Below are 16,566 nucleotides of genomic sequence, written 5' to 3'. Positions count from 1 at the left end.
CCAAGGGAGAGGGAGGGGATGGAAGGGATGGTTCTGCAGTTAAGAGAACTTAATAGCTCTTACAGACAACCTGGGTTTCAGACCCAGAACTTACACAGTGGCTCACAAGCATTCTTAACCTCAGTTCCAGGGGATCTGGTGCCTTCTTCTGGCTTTCACAAGCACACAGTGTATATACATATATGCAGGCAAAAAATAATAATAATAAAATGTTTTAAAGCAAGAGAGAGAAAAGGAAGAACCTTTTGCAACTTCAGGTTATCTCATTATTTTGTGCATGTATATGTGTGCGTGTGTAAATGTGTGTGCGTGCAAGTGTGTTTATGTGTGTGAGATTATGTGCTCATGAGCATGTGTGTGTGTTTGTATGTGAGAGCATGTGTTTGGGTGTGTGTGTATGTGTGTATGCACATGCATTTGTGCACCAATGTCTGTGTTAGTATTTGTGTATGGGTGTATGTACATGTGTGAGTGTGTGTATTGATGTGTTCGTGTTTGAGGGTGTTCACGTCATCTAACTCTAACAGCTGAGCCATCTCACTAACCAGCCGTTGGAGATGCAACTTGAGAGCCACCAAAGTTAACACTTGGGACAGAAACAGTAAGTCTTCCTTGAAGATCCCAGACCTACTCCTAGACAGCTTGCTTTCCGCTGCCCTCTGTTCGAGAAGCCTGTCCTGGAACTAGCTCTGTAGACCAGGCTGGCCTCAAACTCAAAGAAATCATCTGCTTGCCCCTGCTTCCTGAGTTGGTGAGGTTAAAGGCACATGCTACCACCACCTGACTGCCTCTCTCTTTCTTAGTCTTTGAATTGAAGCCTACATTAAGATATCTTGAATAAACTGAGGATGTGGTTCAATGATAGGAGGCCACCCCGCATGTTTGAGGCCCTGGGTTTAATCCCTAGTGTGGCAAATAAAAATAATAAAGTTTAATAAAGATATTAAAAAAGACATCTTGCATAAAAATCTCCATTTCAGCACATGCCTGTCAGTCCTGAAATTCCTTTTAGTATCAAAGCCATGAAGCCTGGTTTAGTCCAGGTCAAGATCTCTAAAAATCTAGGGAAACTCCGGCTGCCGGGAATGACAGTGTGAAGCCAGGCCTCCAGCCCATTGCCACTAACACCAGCACTGCATCCCCATTGGCTTCCGCATATGAATGACGGTTGAGGGTTGAAGTTCACTTCCTTCCTTCCAAAACACTGGCCAAGCCCTCAAGGGACAGAAAAGCCAACACAAAGAGACACACAAGCTCACTAGGAATCAGAGAAATGTTAAGTCAAACCAAAGAGCCATCTTAATCACCCACCTGGTGCTACCAAGGGCTGGCAAGGATGTGGAACAGAAAATGTACACACTGCTGGGAAATGCAAATTAGCACCCATGCTTGTAAAAGATTTTGGCAGTATCTCCCCAAATTGAAAACCATGTACCCTGTGACTCAGCAAGTCCATGCCCAGGTTTGCACAACACAAACTCACCCATCTATACACAAACAGTCACGAACAAGAGCACACATGCCAACACTGCTCAGAGTGTGTGACAAATAGATAAATATAAATGTCCGCACGAGGAGATGGCTCAGTCCAAAACCTGCTCGAATTTCAATTTTAGGGACCTGAGGTTGGGTCGCCGGCCCAGCCTGACAGGATGCACCTGTAATCAATCCCACCCCTGGAGAAGAGACGGGGGGGGGGGGGGGTCTGTGGGGCTTGCTGGTTAGCCAGGCAGTAAGCTCCGGGTTCAGTGAAAGACCCTGACTCAGAACTAAGATGAAAAGCCAGGGGAATGTCTCTGTGGTTATGCAGAGCCCAGCTGTGATTCTTTCTAGCCTTCGAAGGCAGAGACAGACGACCCCTAGAGCTAGCCGACTGGTGAGAGTTACTTTATTCAGGGAATGGGTTTGAAAAATAAATTAGCTAACTTCAGTTGTGGGGAAGCTTGTGCACACCAGATCAGATCTCTCCTTCCACCACGCGGGGCCAGGGGAGCAAACTCGGGGGGTGAGCTTTGGTGTCAAATGTAACCTGCCGACATCTCACTGGCCTCAACCTCTAGGTGACTGAGCGATCCTGACACAAAGAATAAGGTGGAAGGGTGACTAAAGAATATTCCTGACATCAGCCTTTGGCCTCTGTATACATTTGCAGGCACACACGTACACTGTGACACTCATATGTGCAGACATTCGTGTGAACGTGAGCATGAACTTGTGCACACATACACATGAAAAGAAGAAGGAAAAAGAATGAAATAGAAGGAAAACACCATTTACCCCTGGCCTCCACACACATTTGCATGCCTGCACTCAGGAATACATACTGGCACAAACAAACACACACACACACACAAAAAAAAAACCAAAAACGAAGAGTCTGATACCAGATGATGAATCAATAGTGGCATATTCTTTTTAGACTTATTTATGTTGAGGTTTTTTTTTCTTCTTTCGCATGTGTGTCTTCCCACCATGTACACACCTGGTACCCTTGGAGGTCCGAAGAGGTGTTGAATTTCCTGGAATTAGACTGTGAGTACAGTTCTAGCTGTGAGCTGCCATGTGTGTTCTGGGGACAAACCTGGGCCCTCTGGAAGAGCAGCCAGTGCTCTTAGCTGCTGAGCCAGCTCTCTATCCCCCAGTGGTGGTATACTCCTAAAATAGAATATATTCAAGCTGTGACAATGACTGCACCTAAACACAAGTGAGACTAATGCATGTTGGTGCCATTTCCATAAGGATACCAGGAGATCCAGATCTTGAGACAAGGAATGACACACGCTTTTTTAAAAAAAAGATTTATTTATGTACATGAGTACGCTATCGTTCTCTCCAGACACACCAGAAGAGGGCATCAGATCCCATTACAGACAGTTGTGAGTCACCATGTGGGTGCTGGGAATTGAACTCAGGACCTCTAGAAGAACAGCCGGTGCTCTTAACCGCTGAACAAACTCTCCAGCCTGACACACACTTTTGATCTGCATCTTAAGGCAGGAAGGCTCACCTTTAATTAACCTGGGCCACACCTTCTGCCGGAAGTCTACATAAAGACTAGGGAAAAAGAAGGTTTTTTTTTCTCTTTGCCTGTTTGCTAGCTCATCCATTCCTTTCCTGGCATCGGAGCCTGCTTCTCTGAGATTCCAGCACATACAAAAGACCAGCTGAGACAACCAGCCTGTGAGTCGTATTCGCTGGACTGCAGCCTGTAAGTCAGTATTTCTTTAAAATCATTTCTTTTATTTTCATTTCTCATGCACTGGTATTTTGCCTGCAAGCATGTCTGTGTGAAGATGTCAGAACTTGGAGTTACAGACAGTTGTGAGCTGCCATGTGGGTGCTGAGGTTTGAACCTGGATCCTCTGGAAGAGCAGTTAAAACCCTCAACAGCTGAGCCATCTCTCTAGCCCCTTGTAAGTCATTCTAATAAATTATATATATATATATATTCATATATATTATGCTTTTGCCACTATTTTGCAAAGGGTTTTTCTCATTATAAATTGTCAGTAATTTTATTATATATAGAGAGAGTAGTTATTATTCTGGGGATTTGCTACACCCCCTTGTTGCCTTTAAAAATCACAAATAAATGAGACAGAGACCTTTAGATTTGTAATAATCCCTAAAGCACTAGAGCTGGGCAGATATCAACTGTCTATGCTATTTTATCTGCCTCTCCGTCAATAACCCCAAGATGCCACTTGCCATGTTCCCCCCGGGGCAGCTCCTACCCCAACAGGATGGTCCTCATGGTCATGTGCTCACAACGCTCCCACCCCACGGTAACTTCTTCCTTCTTCCTCTTCCGTCTCCTCTCCTTGTGGTCCTTTCCTGAGAGCCACAAGCCTGGGAACCTTGACCCTGCCCCATTTCTTCTGTCCAGCCATCCTGTCAGCATCTTTATTAACCAATGTGGGATCACTTGGGAGGCAGGGGTTACACAGCATCATTGCATGTATGTGAGGATCTCCTTGTCAGGGAAAACCAGATCTGGGGGGGGGGGTCAGTATTTAATATTTAAGTATATAGCAGCGCCAGGCTACCCTCATATATATATATGTGTGTGTCTCTGTGTGTGTGTGTGTGTGTGTATGAACCCATATACACATATATATTCATTCCATAAGTTCTGTACATATAGTAGATATGTATATAATCATTCCATAAGTTCTGTGACTCTGAAGAACCCTGACTAATGCACCACTGTATTGTTTAGGATGCATGCATAGATGGTATAAGTATACAGAAATGCAAAGAAATGGGAATAGTCAATTTTGATTTTCATATGGGGTTCTAAACTCAGAGATCAGCAGCGGGGAGGAAGCTACAACTGAAGATGAGTTGCTGCAGCTTCAGTTACATTTGTAATGTGTCTCTTCTGGGTGGTGGTTCAGTTACATTTGTAATGTATCTCTTCTGGGTGGTGGTTCAGTTACATTTGTAATGTATCTCTTCTGGGTGGTGGGGAGAGATAATAAACAGGAAGTAGTAATTCCTCAGATACAAGACAGTTCATGATTATTTTCTAAAAATTCCATGTAAGACCATTACATTAGTCGTGATGTAAATCACCCACTTTGAAGGCCCATTCTTCTGTCCACGATGAGCCGGGAAGTCTGCAACAGCAGACAGGTAAGCATGACGTTCACACGAACGCCAGTCTAGCAGACAGGAGCCTGTGCACAGCCGAGGTTTGTCCCAGATTCCACTGTGACACCAAGAAGAATATGAAGAGCTAAAATTCCTCTATTGCTGTTTGACCCAAGCCTGCTCCCCAGAGGAACTCTTGAGCCACAGTTGGCCTCCAGACTTTCTCTTGTGTGTTTGAACAATTATATTTATTATGAGAAAAACTCTTTGCAAAAGTTTTCACACGATTTCTCATTCTTCTCTGCAGCCTTTCTCCCTCTACCTCACTTCCTCCTTCCCTCTCCTGCCCTCTCTTCCCTTCCCCTCCCTGGAAGTAAACCATTGCTCTACCAAATGCATATGCCCCCATATTCATTTGTGCCTTACAGAGATAGGTATGCTTGGCTGTGTGGCTGAGCAGGTAGTTCTAAGCTGCATCTGGTGGTCTATAGAGATGTGTGCACCGCACCCCAGCCTCATTCTGTCATTTAGCTGATGTTTATGGGGGGGTGTACATCACTGGATCAGCATGGAGCAAGATAGCCAGCCTCCCTATTCCCATGGGGACTGCCATTTTGGTGGGAAATTCAGACAACTATGTAAATGAGTAATACAGCTTCAAGTGATTCTTGTTTTTAAAGATTTATTATATGAGTACACTGTTGTCTTCAGACACACCAGAAGAGGACACCAGATTCCATTACAGATGGTTGTGAGACACCATGTGGTTGCTGGGATTTGAACTCAGGACCCGGTCAGTGCTCCTAACCACTGAGCCATCTCTCCAGCCTGCTTCAAGTGATTCTAAGCAACATGAAATAAAGTGGGGATTTTGTGAGGGAAGATTTTTGGTTTTTTTTTTTTTTTTTTTTTTTTTTTTTTTTAATTTCTGAGTAGTATTTCACCATAAAGACTTTCCTATCTTGGGAGACTGACTTTAAATCAAGCTACTTGCTTCCTTAATGATACCTGCTGTTACATCCCGCTGTCCAAAACCCATCAGAGAAACACCCGCAGGTCTTCAGTGCAGGATAAAGAGAATATGGTGTATAAGTTCGTGAAACTCTGGGCAAAAGGGGAAAATTAAATTGTAACATTTCCAAGAAAACAAATGGAATTGTAGGTCGGCCTGTTAAGTGAAACAGCTAATTCAGAAAGACAAACACTGCATGTTCTCGTTCATATGTGGAAGCTAGGGATGTGTGTGCTTGTTCGTGCATGTAAGCGTGCACGCCTGGGAGGACGTCTAAGAACAAAGTATAATGACATATAAGTGTGCACATGCCATAATGAAACCCACTTCTGTGTGTTCTAACTTAAAAATTCGGAAGAGACTAGGCCTGGTTTGATATCTTTAATGCCAGCACGCAGAAGGCAGTTGGAGCTCTGTGAGTTCAAAGCCAGCCTGATATAGTGAGACCTGTTTTTAAAAAATAAGAAATTGCACAAACCAAAATGCCCTTATATACGTAAACACATATTTCAAGAAATGTTGCTTACTAAGGATGATGCACCAAATTTCTTCTTCTGTCCTACTTCGTTTTTTAAAAACATGCTAATTTGTGATGTCATTGCCACTAAATGACTATGGCCTGCTCGATGTTGAGATTTATCTAGATCGTTCCTAAATCTCTGCTACAACGAGCTCCTTTATACTCACTCTGAGGGTATGTCTGAGAGCCCCTCTCCTCCAATTGTGTAATTCCTGTGTATTTAAACTTCTGATAAAATAATAGGCAGCTATCCTGAAAAGCTAAATTCCAATCCTGGATCTGGCGTCATCACCACGTACAAACTTTGGGCAAATCCCTACATCTCTTTGGACCTCAGTTTCCCCGTCATCTCTACATTCTCTGAGTCGGCAACTTCGAAAGCAGACGCCCCACCCCCTGACTCAGCGACGACCTAAGGGACTTCTCACCAAGCCCTTCTCCCCCTTTTCCGTTCTTCCTCAAGCCTCGGAAGCAAGCAGCGGGAGGAGAAACAGGCAGGTCCAGGCAGGAGGGCCGGCGCCTGGGAGGGGCCGAGGCGAGCCGGCCCCCTAGTAGGAAATGAGACAGATCGAAGTAACACTTTAAAAGCCAGACTCCCTCTTCCTCCACGCATTCCCCCCCGATCTCTTTCCACCTTCACTCTGCTCCGGCCCCTCCCGGACAGCCTCCCTTCTCTTTCCTAACCAGCGGCCGGAGGAGCCCGAGCCTGCCCCGACCCAGGTGGGAGCCAGAACTTCAGTTCCAGGATGTTGACCAAGTTTCTGTCGCTGCTGCTGCTGTTGCTGCCTGGCTGTGCCTTTTGTAACTCCGATGGTGAGTTAGGATGTGGCTCCTGCCTGGGGGTGTTCTGGGGACTTGGTGTGTTTGGGAACTTTGACATGTTGTAGGACAGCTAAGCCCACACATCGTGGATGTCTACAACTGCTGGGTCCTGGGCTTTGGCTTGCATTTCATAGACAGGGTGAGGGAGTCCAGTAAGCTCTCTGGAGAAGGCTTTCGGGAGGCTGATAGAAGGGACCTGAGAGGGAATGAGAACAAGGTGAGGGGGAGGGAGAGCCGTGCGAGGAAAATAGGAAGGGATATGAGGTGAACAGAATGAGGAGACGCTAGGAGCGCTGAGAAAATTTTGCGGCTGTGATGGGGAGGAAGAGAAAGACAGGGGTGTATCTGGTGAGGTGGGAGATGGGCGCAGATCAGGCTGCTGGACGCTCTTAAACAGAAGGATTATCGCCAGACTCTATCAATGCCCGGCTCCCCTACCTTGTATAGTCTCTGTCTATAGCCTCTGAGGGCAGTATTTAGAGTGCCTGTTGTATTTTATACACGCATTGATTCGTTTATCCGCGGCGAGCAATATTATCATGCTAATCTTACAGAGGGGAAAAAAACCTGGTCACAGAACAGTTAGGGGTTATTGCTAAGGTTACTCACGCCAGCATATCCACACTTGCAAACACAGAAAGCAACTTCTCAAACGCAATAGGGTGTGTGTGTGTGTGTGTGTGTGTGTGTGTGTGTGTGGTGGGGGAGGGGGTTGCCAAAGCCCTTCCTGGGTATTAAAGGCAGATAATCAAACCCATTTTCGATAGAGATTTGTCAGGCAGAACAAGGGCATCAGAGCAACCTGGACAAGCTTTTCACGTGGTGACCAAAAGTCGGCAATGAGGAACTCCAAGCCATTTGATAAAACCGAACACAGAGATTCGCCAGAAAACGCAACTGGGGCCAGGTCACTTGCTGTGGATCTCAAACTGGGGCCAGACTCTGAGATCTGTCCTGTGGACCAATGTCCTATGGGGAGGCAATGACTTCAGCCACCCGTATTCCAGTCTTGGTTTACTTTACTATTTTGGCCTCAGATTCCCATACACAAGGGGTTAATAATAGTAGCTACGACGTTAAAGCATTAGGAGGAAGGCATACATAAGTTAATAATGTGTATAAAACAGTGCCCAGGGCACTTCATGGGTATTAGCTATTATTATTTGGGAGGGGTAGGGCACATCCCAGGAGTGCTTTAAGGGTATTGGGTCAGATGGAGATGCGGTAAGAAAGGATGAAGCTGAGCCCAGTATGGTGGTACACAATTGTCATTTTATCAGCAACAAGTGGATCCCTGAGTTGGAGGCCGTCCTGCTCTACAAAACCAGCCCCAGGATAGCTGGGACTATACCAAGAAATTCTGTCTCGGAAAAACAAAGCAAAAGGAGGATACTGAGGAGTGTGGTCCCCCGTGGGATGACAGTGGCCCAGGAGAGGGTACAGGGACTGGAGTTGGGATCTTGTCAGAGGCCAGAGTTTGACAGGCTGGCTGTGTGAAGGAGAGAAAAGCACAGATTTTTTTTTTTCCTGATTGATTGCAGACCTGTTTTCTCATCCATAAAGCAAAGATAATAACCTCCTGGAGGAGGGGTTATTGTGAGCATCAAATGGCGGGCGAACTTTATAGGATTGCGAAGTGGGCGGCAGGTCTCTGGGTAAGGGGTTATTATCTCTGGCTGTCAGCTACCCCCTTCCCTCGATGGCGGTCCTGACGCGCTGACTCGGCCCTCAGGCTCCCAGAGTCTGCACATGCTCCAGATCTCCTACTTCCAAGACCCCTATCGCGTGAGGCATCAGGGCAACGCCTCCCTGGGCAAACTCCTGACGCACACACTGGAAGGACCGAACAACAACATCACTATTCTCCAGCTGCAGCCCTGGCAGGACCCCGAGAGCTGGGCACGCACCGAGAGTGGCCTGCAGCTCTACCTGACCCAGTTCCACAGCCTGGTGCAGTTGGTGTATCGAGAGCGCAAGAACAACGTGTTATGTGAGTTGGGGCGCCGGGTCAGGACTGGTGGGGGCCGTGAAGGACGAGAGGGCCCGAAGAGGCTTGTGGCGGAGCTTGGGCACTAAGGCTAAGGTTCTAGACAGCAGGATTTTTGTGAGGGGATGGGGTGTGGGCTGGTCTTTGGGTCTTCTCGGAAGAGTTCCAACCCTTGTAGGTTGTTCTGTGGGAGAAAAGTAATATCCTAACTGTGAGAAACCTCTACCTGATAGATGATAGGTAGATGGGTAGATAGGTAGATAGATAGGTAGATAGATAGATAGATAGATAGATAGATAGATAGATAGATAGATAGATAGATAGATAGATAGGAAGAAAGGGGATTCTATAAATAGATCAGATAGATGGATCAGATTCTTCTTGGGGCCTGTGCTCTTGGAGCAGGACTGCTTAGGGACCCTGTCCCTCATCTTCTCTGACCCCCAAAGTTTCACCGAAGATTCTGCCAACTCTTTTCCCTCATAGGACCCCACCCTTCCCTTCGTACAGCCTGAAGCACTTTGTCCTCAGCCTCCGACCTCTTAGATGTAGATGGGTCTATTCATAGTCCCCCACAACCCCAGTTCCTCTCAACAACCCAATCTCTTTCTCTTGTCCAGGAAACCACCACTGTCCTTCACAAACCTTCTCTGCTCCTTTCTCCCACAGTCCGTTGTTTTCTTCATGGCTCCTCTTTACCTAGGCTTCAACCATCTAACACCAGCTCTTTCCAGACAGACCCTCTCCTCCATCCTCAGGCATCTCTTCCTCCTCCCTTCCACATTCCCTTGGTGAACATCCCCAAACATCTGGCACCTTCTCAAGCAAGCACAGAGCTGACCTTCCTCTTTTTCACAGTTCCTCTCACGGTTAGCTGCTCCCTGGGCTGCGAGCTGCCGCCAGAGGACGGCTCTGAACCCCATGTTTTCTTCGATGTGTCTGTGAACGGAAGCGCCTTTGTAAGTTTCCAGCCAAAGACTGCCATTTGGGTGACAGACTCCCAGGAGCCCTCCGAAGCGGCCACCTTCACCCTGAAGCAGCTCAATGCCTACAACCGGACTCGGTATGAGCTGCAGGAATTTCTGCAGGACACCTGTGTGCAGTACCTGGAGAACCATATCACCACGCAAAACATGAAAGGTGTGGGGGGATTCTGGCCCTGCCTGTGTGTTGGGGGGGGGTGAATTCCAGGCAAATGAAGGGATGTAAGGGAACCCTTGAGCAACCAAAAGAGGGGGCCAGAGACTCAGGAGAGGGTACTTCCACAAAACTTGTCACAGGGTGGGGTGAGGTGATTCCTCTGGAAGTATAGATGCCTTGGGGTTCGACCCAAACCTTAGACTCCTTGGGTTTTAAACTATGCTCTTAAACTTACTCTCTGCCTGTTCTGCAGGGAACCAAACAGGCCGTTCTTACACGTCACTGGTCCTGGGCGTCCTGATGGGCTGTTTCATAATCGCTGGTGTGGCCGTGGGCATCTTCCTGTGCACAGGTGGACGGCGTTGCTAATTATTCTCCAGGCCCCTCAGAGAAAGGGCTGGACTGTCGGGGGCTGGTAAGGAAGGTTGCAGCTCATATAAAGCTAAACAGACTCCCTCACCAGGCCACCATACCTCAGGAGGTTTAGAGCGACAACTCCAGCATCTGCCTATGAAGGGTGTGAGGAAGGGATGTGAGGAGGGTATGTAGACTAAGTAACCAGTTTGCAAACAACTAACTGGAGAGCATGCATGCTTTGTGTCTGAGAAGTGGGTGCTTATCTGTGGAAATTAGACGATAGACTTGGGGGGAGGCTGGGAGGTCTGTGACCCCCCTGAATAGGCAGATTTTTGGTAGGCATTCAAAACATCTTACTAAATAAAAGGAGTTGTCTGTACCCAAAAGTAAAACATATTTAATGTGTCCAGGGGTGTCCAACTTGGGAAGGGACACTGCTTTGATAAGGAAGAAAGAACCACAGTAAGAAATGTCACAGTTGGAAGATTAAACAATATGGGAGCAGTGAATTAGTAATTAATTAAATATGAAATTTCTTATTTATGTAAAAGGTGTACTTATGTCCTCTATTTTATTAAAACTTCTGAAAAAAGTATAGCCTTTGGTTTCCTCTCTGGTCAATCTCTTGGTAACCAGCAGCAGGGCTGTCTCTCCCGGAAGTGTTCACAGATCATGGGTAAGCTGGCACCATTAGCTCGGACATGTACCTCATTTGACTATGTGAGCCAGCAGCTCCTTTATGCTTCCTTCTGAGACACTGTGATTCCTACAAACTGTTCTGGAACTTTCTCAAACCTTTGCGCCATTCACCTTGGAGATGCTATCTTCCTTAAAATGCACCCCGGCCCCTTTTATCCATGCTCTGACTTGCAGGGCTTTAAATATCTATTTCTGATGGTTTCCATGGAGAAACAATGCAATTTCACATTAAGAGCTTGTGTTCAGGGCAGGAGAGATGCCCCCGCAGTTAATAGAGCTTGCTGCTCCTACAGACCAGAGTTGAGTTGCCGGCACCCATCAAGTTAAAACTACCTGTAACTTCAGCACCGAGGGATCTGGCGCCCTCTTCTGGCCTTCTGGGGCACTGACAACACACACACACTAAATAATTTTCAATTTTTAAAAACTTTTTTTGTGGGGGGAAGGGCATTCCAGCTGAGTTTCTCTGTGTAGCCCTGGCTGTCCAAGAACTTGCTCTGTAGACCAGGCTGGCCTCGAACTCAGAAATCTACCTGTCTGTGCTACTTGAGTGCTGAGACGTCACTACCCTGGGTTTAAGAACATTTTAAAATCGGACTTCATTTTAAATCTTGGAGCCAGGGATTTAGTGTCTCCAAATTTTGACTCCCTTCATTCACAAAAGGAATAATAAAATATACAAAAAGGATGAGCAAAGATACCTACCTCGAGCAGACCTTGTGGGTGTTGGGTAAACCAGTACAAGTAGGATTGTACATGTATGGTTCAGGAATACAGCTAGGGCTATTGCTCAAACCCCACGTTAGCACTAGTCTTTCCCAGGGGACCAGCTCCAAGGCTTCACAAAGGCTTGAAGGCTTCTGGCACTGAACAGCATTCCCCACCCAGCACTGGTTCTTTTCATGTTTTGTTTGTTTTAGACAGGGTCTTTCTTATTAGGCCCGGCTGGCCTTGAACCTCTGATCCTTCTTATTCAGCACCCCCAAGCTGTGGATTACAAGAATTCCTACTGTACCCAGTTCCCCTTGAACATCTTAATATCTTGAGGATATTTAGAATGAATATATGAGAAATTACCTTTTCCCCCTCTCTCCTGTGATTTAATAACCGTTCCTAGGTAAAAGGAACACATTCACATAGTATCAATGGAGCGACCTTGGTAGGAAGTTGTATTTACTTCCTTTCCTTTATTCCCACTTATAAAATACAAAAGCTCTTGTATCCGTTCTCTCCTTCTTGCCCTTCCTTTTCCTCTGTGGAAGGCACAGGGATGTACCACTTGGTTCAACCTTCAGAGGGACTTGCCATTCAGGGGGCGCAGCCAGCAGGGGCCCCCATGTTACTTCAGTCCCCAAGTGACCACCTTAGCTGCAGAGAACAGTCAGCACAACAACAACAGGGTATGCCTGTCCTGTGACTGCCCTTCTCCTGTGACGTGACTGGACAAGGCAGAGGCATAAGCATTCAGCTGTGCCCAATTACTCCAGAGCTCCCTGCCAGGCTGTCTGGATCTGTGTGGGATTTTTTCCTTAACTCCATCCTGCCTCTTCCAGTAAGCATCCTGCATCTCCAACTCTTTCTCAGCATCAGCTTCCAGAAAACTCAAAAATTCAACATGTGTGTGCACGTGCCCCTCCCCCATCTATGTGTCTGCTCCCCCACCCCCACTCATCCCAAAATGAGAAATGACCACAGTCGTTTTTTAATTAGGCCATGGCAATAACTTCCTCCTAGATTCTCCCTTGTCAATATTTTTTTCTCTTTTCTAATTGATCTTATGCACAGCAGTAACAGAAAAAGCAAAGACCTGAAAAGTCTACGTCATTTCCGTGGTGGCTCACAACCATCTGTGATGGGATCCAATGCCCTCGTTCTTGTGTGTCTGAAGAGAATGACAGTGTGCTCACATACATAAAATGCATAAATAAGTAAATACTTTCCTTAAACTTCTTTTTTTAAAAATCATTTTTTTTAAAAAAAAGAATAACTGGGGCTGGAGAGATGGCTCAGTGGTTAAGAGCACTGACTGCTCTTCCTGAGGTCAATTCCCAGCAACCACACGGTGGCTCACAACCATCTGTAATGGGGTCTGATGCCCTCCTCTGGTGTGTCTGAAGACAGCGACAGTGTGTGTGTGTGTGTGTGTGTATACATATATATATTGAGTAATTCTTTAGAAGAAGGAAAAGAGGAAGAGCCACCAGAAGGCTTTACTGGGAGTGGAAGCTTCCACCCTTAGCCCCAGCATGCAGGGGGCACTAGCAGGTTCTCTGTGAGTTCAAGTCCAGCCTAACCTACATATCAAGCCCCAGACCAGCCATAGCTCATAGTTGTGGATATTCCCTGTCTCGGGGTGGTGATGGAGCCAAGGATTTGAACAGTCACTTCTCAAAAAAAAAAAAATTTACACACACCCACATCCCAGTGGCTGATAAACACATAAAAAGACACTCAGAACTTATTAAGGAAAGGCAAATCAAATTTGTGTGATGTAATTTGCTCCCATTAATAATAACTATAATTGTAGATGTGTTGGTAAAAAATGTTCAAAAGATTGGAAACCACACACCTTCCTGGTAAGAACATAAAACATCACAGGCAACTTTATATAAAACATATAAAGCAGCTTTCCATTTTTGTTTGAGGACTGGGTGAAGGAGTACACACCTTTGATTTCAGCAGAGGCAGGAGATCTCCATGAGTTTGAGGCCTGCCTGGTCTACATAGTAAGGTCCAGGACATTCAGGACTACACAGAGAGACAGTTCTTCAAAAAAGTATATGGCCGGGCTACATAGTAAGACCCTGTTTCAGGAAAAAAAATGTATATATATATACATACACATATGTTGGATGACTCAGGAACTTCACTCTTGATATTTGCTCCAAAACAAAACCTGAAAAATATATGTACATGAATGGTGAACATAAATGTCATCTTGCTGTTGTTCACATTAGCTGTAGGTAAAACAACCTAGACCACCTCTGATAGATCTTGCTAGGGGAGATGCCAAGAATCATAGGTTATAGATTAGCAAATTATTTTTGAGGTTATCTTAATTCATTTCCTGTTGCTATAACAAAATCTCCCAGGCTGGGTAATTTATGAGGAAAAGAGGTTTACTAAGCTCACAGTTTCCAAGGCCGGAAGTCGCAAATTCAGCATTTGCCATCACATGGCAGGAGTGTGTGCCAGAGAGAGAGAGAGAGCTGCGCTCACAGGAACTAACCCACTTCAGGACAGCCTAACTCACACCATGAGACCTGCATGGGTCCCTTCCCATCAATGTCAGAGCCAGGTCACTTCCCACTAGAGTCCTGCCTATTAAAGGGTTCTTTGTCTTTTAATACTGCACAGGTAGAAACTAAGTTTTAACATGAGTATTGGCAAAGAGTGCCTGTATCCATATCCGGAAGCAGGATCAGAAATGGGGGTGAGAGGAAGAAGGCTCGCTCCTTCACTTGCTGGGAGTCTCCACAGAGAGCAGGGTGACCGGAAGCTCCGCGCACACTGCTGAGGTTCTGAGATATCTGCTCTGATCCTCAGCATTCTCCCTCCTAAGTCCAGGTGGTTAACATCTGGCAAACCCTTAAGGGTCTTTGACATTCCATCCACCTTCAGAGAATGACCTCAGGATGCTTGCCTTAGGTCTGGCCACAGACAGCTGAACTCCTGGAAGCCCAGTCAGAGTTTACGTGAGACATAGACAAAGCTGGAACACTTTTAAACAAGTGACTCTCCCAAGAGCATTCTAAAAACCTCCTGAGTGGCCTGGGCCACAGTTCCCCATTTAACATTAAATGAGAGTGTCTTTTTTGTATACATCTTGCCAGGGACCCTAAGTCTAGGTATCTGTATCCTCTTCCTTCCTTCCCTCCTTCCTTCCTCCTTCCTTCCTTCCTTTATTCTAAAAAACAGGGTTTCAGTATACACTTCTGGCTTGGCCTGTCCTTTACTCTGTACACCATGCTGGCCTCAGACTCAGAGCTCCACCCATATTTGCCTTCTGGGTGCTGGGGTTAAAAGTACACCACGACACGAGGCATGTAGTACGTGGTCCCAGTTTATTGCGCTGTTGGTGGGGTCTCTCGTACGGTAAGCATCCTGCTAACAGGTAAAGGGGAAGGCAGAAGTGGGTAAAACAGGATCCTCATGGAAGCACTCCTAATCTAGAGGGGGAAGCACACAAAACATCAAAGAGCAAAAGTGGTCACAGCTGCCTTCCCAGGGGAAGGAATCTCAGCAAGCCACACAGGCCGTGACCGCATCAGGACTTGAAGAAACACAGGGGAAGAAGGTAAGTTCATCGCTGTCCCCTTAGGGAAGATCTTCGCTCATCTCTGTCTAGCATAAGAAAAGAGTCAGTGCACGCTTGTTGGTAGAATGAGTGATGATTTTAACTGATGAGACAGCACCAAGAAAAAGAGAACAAAAGGGCTCGGGAGACAACTCAGTGGGTACTCAAGGGCTTGAGTTCAAATCCTCAGAACCCATGGGAAGCTAAACACAATAGCATGTGTCTTAGTCAGGGTTTATATTCCTGCACAAACATCATGACCAAGAAGCAAGTTGGGGAGGAAAGGGTTTATTCAGCTTACACTTCCACATTGCTGTTCATCACCGAAGGAAGTCAGGACTGGAACTCAAGCAGGTCAGGAAGCAGGAGCTGATGCAGAGGCCACGGAGGAATGTTACTTACTGGCTTGCTTCCCCTGGTTTGCTCAGCTTGCTTTCTTATAGAACCCAGGTCTACCAGCCCAGGGATGGCACCACCCACAATGGGCTGGGCCCTCCCCCCTTGATCACTAGTTGAGAAGATGCCTTCCAGCTGGATCTCATGGAGGCATTTCCTCAATGAGTCTCCTTTCTCTGTGATAACTCCAGCTTGTGTCAAGTTGACACAGAACCAGCCAGACAGCATGGATCCGGAATCCTGTTGCTCCTACAGGGAGTTGGGAGCGTGGAGAGTGGAGACTCTTCAGAAGCTAGCCTAGTGTGCACAGCAGCAAAAATAACAACAACCAAACAAACAAAACCCAGACAGTATCTCACACATGATGAAGTACTAGGGATAGTTCTTTGACCTTTCTTCTAGCACCATAGCACATCAACACTCACAGACAGACAGACAGACAGATATCCTACACATAGGAGGAGGAAGAGGAGGGAAAGGTAAAGGAGGGGGAAGAGGAGGGAGAGGGGAAGGAGGGGGAAGAGGAGGGAAAGGGGAAGGAGGAGAGGAGAGGAGGAGGGGGAGGGAAGGAGGAAGAAAAAGAGGAGGAGGAAGAGAAGGACAGTTCCTCCTACAGTGGCAATGTGTAGTGTGGCTTCGATGACTTCGGGTTACGGAGAAGTGGAGTGGGAAGTAAAGAGACAGCAATAATGCTATGCTAAGGGCCCACACTAAGTTCTGCAGCTGATAGTTAACTACTTCCT

The 16,566-nt window shown here is 46.4% G+C and overlaps 1 protein-coding gene across 1 annotated transcript; it reads left to right on the top strand.

The window, feature by feature from the left end:
• The first annotated feature begins 6,765 nt into the window (after positions 1–6,765).
• On the top strand, positions 6,766–10,948 carry PROCR (protein C receptor). Its single transcript, XM_080925064.1, has 4 exons — positions 6,766–6,938; positions 8,680–8,937; positions 9,793–10,074; positions 10,328–10,948. The coding sequence occupies exons 1-4, from the start codon at positions 6,872–6,874 to the stop codon at positions 10,441–10,443; spliced, it is 723 nt and encodes a 240-aa protein (XP_080781190.1). The 5' UTR covers positions 6,766–6,871; the 3' UTR covers positions 10,444–10,948.
• Positions 10,949–16,566: the final 5,618 nt, after the last annotated feature.

Source organism: Micromys minutus, assembly GCF_963924665.1.
Source record: "Micromys minutus genome assembly, chromosome: 11".
Lineage (NCBI taxonomy): Eukaryota > Metazoa > Chordata > Mammalia > Rodentia > Muridae > Micromys > Micromys minutus.
Note: the sequence above shows the minus strand (reverse complement) of the source record. Positions and strands in the feature narration are given on the sequence as shown.